Source organism: Tribolium madens, unplaced genomic scaffold (assembly GCF_015345945.1).
Source record: "Tribolium madens isolate multiple individuals breed KSU strain unplaced genomic scaffold, Tmad_KSU_1.1 Scaffold_7;HRSCAF=85;Tcas5.2_LG10, whole genome shotgun sequence".
In the NCBI taxonomy this organism is placed as follows: Eukaryota; Metazoa; Arthropoda; class Insecta; order Coleoptera; family Tenebrionidae; genus Tribolium; species Tribolium madens.
The window spans coordinates 5,567,099-5,570,054 of NW_025401050.1; the positions used below are offsets into that span (position 1 = coordinate 5,567,099).

At 36.0% G+C, this 2,956-nt stretch overlaps 1 protein-coding gene across 1 annotated transcript in view; it reads right to left on the reverse strand.

Annotated features, from left to right (window-relative positions):
- Positions 1-432: 432 nt before the first annotated feature.
- The window catches only part of LOC123010322 (angiotensin-converting enzyme-like), a 5,389-nt gene continuing 2,865 nt past the window's right edge, over positions 433-2,956 (reverse strand). The window contains exons 3-9 of the mRNA XM_044407128.1: positions 2,139-2,727; positions 1,897-1,994; positions 1,435-1,729; positions 1,044-1,386; positions 855-995; positions 621-796; positions 433-558 (exon numbers count right to left, since the gene is read on the reverse strand). Of these exons, the coding sequence (XP_044263063.1) occupies positions 515-558; positions 621-796; positions 855-995; positions 1,044-1,386; positions 1,435-1,729; positions 1,897-1,994; positions 2,139-2,727 (1,686 nt within the window). The 3' untranslated portion in view covers positions 433-514. The remainder of the gene's footprint in view (positions 559-620; positions 797-854; positions 996-1,043; positions 1,387-1,434; positions 1,730-1,896; positions 1,995-2,138; positions 2,728-2,956) is intronic.

A 2,956-nucleotide genomic window follows, 5' to 3' on the forward strand; every position in this document is an offset into this window, starting at 1 on the left:
TATTTTTATATAAAAAATCAAAAATACACGCTGTATATATATATTTTTTTACATACAACACAGCAAAAAACAAATGCATAAGTTTATATTTTTTTCTTTACTTCAAAAGTCTAAATAAATGAGATTAAATTATATTATACAGAGTGACCCAAAAACATTTGTTTTTCTTTAATTCAAAATTTATTTTTGGTAATGTAAAAATACCTACACTTTGTTTTTTTTTGTTGATACATTTATTTCAAAATATGACAATTTCAGTTGTAATTTTCGATATTTTTACTACAAAACACCCTGTACATGTTCCTGGTTCTAATCAAAAACGCCAAAATATTCGTAATGTATTTGAGCAAGAAAGTAAAACACATACAGGGTGATTACCTGGTACATTTAATTTTTTGTCTATTTTCATCGATTTAAAAAAAAACTAAATAATTTGAGTTTCATGAATTTTATTTCAATTCTTTAACATCTAAAAATAATAAAAATTTCTATCCAAATACAATCTCAAGTCCTCTCATTTCGATTTGGGATTTTCCTCTTTTTGATTCTTGACACAAACTGAAAAAAAATTAATCCAAATTAATCATGTGAAAATTAATCATGAAATTTGTTATTAGTACCTTTCGTAGATTTTTCCCATCCAATAAACGCCCCATTTTTCTGATTTTCATTTTCCAGCCATTTTTGCAACGGCTTAAAATACTCCAAGATGGCGCTAGCGTCCATTGTTTTATGCCCTGTCAAAACTTCCATCGCTTCATGCCATGGTTTCGATGACCCCAATTGGAGCATTTTCCTGAAAAAAAATTACAGTTGTTATTTTTTTATTTTTTTTTCACAATTCTTTGACAGACTTAAGGGCATTTCCAGCTTCAGTATTTTGATAGATATCACACTCGTGTAGGGGTTTGGAGGGATCATTGGGGTCGTACTGGCCGGCTTTTTCACAAACGGTTTTATGAAACTGGAACTGGATCACAAAACTTACAAAATATCTGAAACAGAAAAAAATTAGAAAAAAAAATTATTCCGGAGTGTGGTACCTAATGTAGGGCACACTGGCAACAATGTGGTACTTGGCCGCAGGATCAAAATCCCCCTCTGAGCGATTTACCGGTGGTTCCACCCCTTGGTACTTCTCCCTCAACTCCCACCACCTGCAATTGTACTCCTCTGGGGTGATTTTCCCTTCAAATACGTCCCATCGCCACAAATCCATCAAATACCCAAATGGAAGAAACACGATTTTGTCAAGTCCGATCTGAAACAGGCTATTTAGGACGTTTTCAGGATCGTCCTTTTCACTTTTCAGAAGTCCAATTTTCCGTAGATGTTTACGCGACTGTACTGAAAGTGCGATCAAATCCCCTACAGCCTCATGAAATCCTGAAAAAAAAACGTAATTTTTTGACATACTTTCAGGGATTTTGGTACCGCTATTGGCACCCTGTCTGAACGGTACTGGCTGGTTCTTGTACTGAATAAAGTACTCAATGTGTCCCATTTCGTGGTGGGCCGTTATGAAATGTTCCAAAGTGATTTCAGTACATTGTTTAATCCTGAAATCCTTGCGGTCGAAAAAATCCCAAGCGGAGGCATGACACACGATTTCCCGGTCATTCGGTTTGGTTAAAATCGATTTTTCCCAAAAAATTTCAGGCATTTCGGTTAGGTTAATGGACTTGAAGAAGTCTTCAGCTGTTTGAAAAATTTTCATAGCGGTGTAATTCTGAAAAACAATATTAAAATATTTCCCAAATTGACGGGAATAGTCAAGAGTGCTAGGAGAATATACCGATATATAAAAAATAAATGTTTTTGTACACACCCTGTATATTCAAATTAATAAATTCACGCTAGTATCGTCTTTCTCTCTCTAGCACGTACCTCACTTACCTGTTTCTTCAATTCGGAGGTAATATCATCATCCTTCTTCTCCGGGTAAGGCAGTGCAAACTCTGACACGGCTCTCCACCGTTGCGCCCACATATTCCCTAAAAATCCCTGATAAATCCCACTTAATCCCTGTCAAATCCCATTTGATCCCAGTCAAATCCCATTTAATCCCAGTCAAATCCCACTTAATCCCTCTCAAATCTCTGTTAAAACCCACTTAATCCCTGTTAAATCCCCCCTACCTAGAAGATGTGCCGGGATTGGTCCTTTTTCAGTCACCGCCTCTCCATATTTTTCCCTCAATTTGAACCTGACATAGGCGTGTATTTGCAAGTATAGGGGTTTCAGCTGTTCCCATAGCGATTCGATTTGGCTTCTAAATTGAGGATCCTCGTAATTATCCAACCAATTTTCGGCATTATTGGTGAAATTGTTTAATTTGGCGGCCTCATTGGACAAATCGACGTATTCCTCAAACAAGACTTTGCAATGAGGACCAACAGCGTTCCTCCATTCGACCCAAACGTGTTTCAACTCGTCCACGTTGCGTGATTTTGCCAGAATTTCAGTTAGATGAGGTTCGAGGGAGAGATCACATTTTGAGGAGTTGTGAAAGTCGCAGATTTTTGCAGTGGAGTAGATTTTTTGCATTTCGCTGATGATTTTCTCGAGCCGTTTGAGTTTGTCTTCGGGGAGAGCGTCGGAACCCAATTTTGAGTATTTCTTAAATTGCCGTTTGAGGTCGGGGTCGGAGAAGGTGTGCCAATTGAATTTGATCACTTCTTCCCAGTCTTTCTTGCGCTCTTTTGCCAATTCGGCACTCACAGCCAACTAGATTTTTTTTAATAATAAAAATCGTAGTATACTATTTAGTAAAGCATGTATAAACTTTGTTTTTACATTTTTTTTAGTGGCATTGGTAATATAAAGTCCATTTCACGTTTATAAGAACGTCACGTCAACAGAAATTAAAATAAATAAATAATATTAATTTACCCTAGTTTTTTTCTTATGTAGAATTTGTTTTAAATTTGTAAAAATCGATAACTTTTCTTAGATT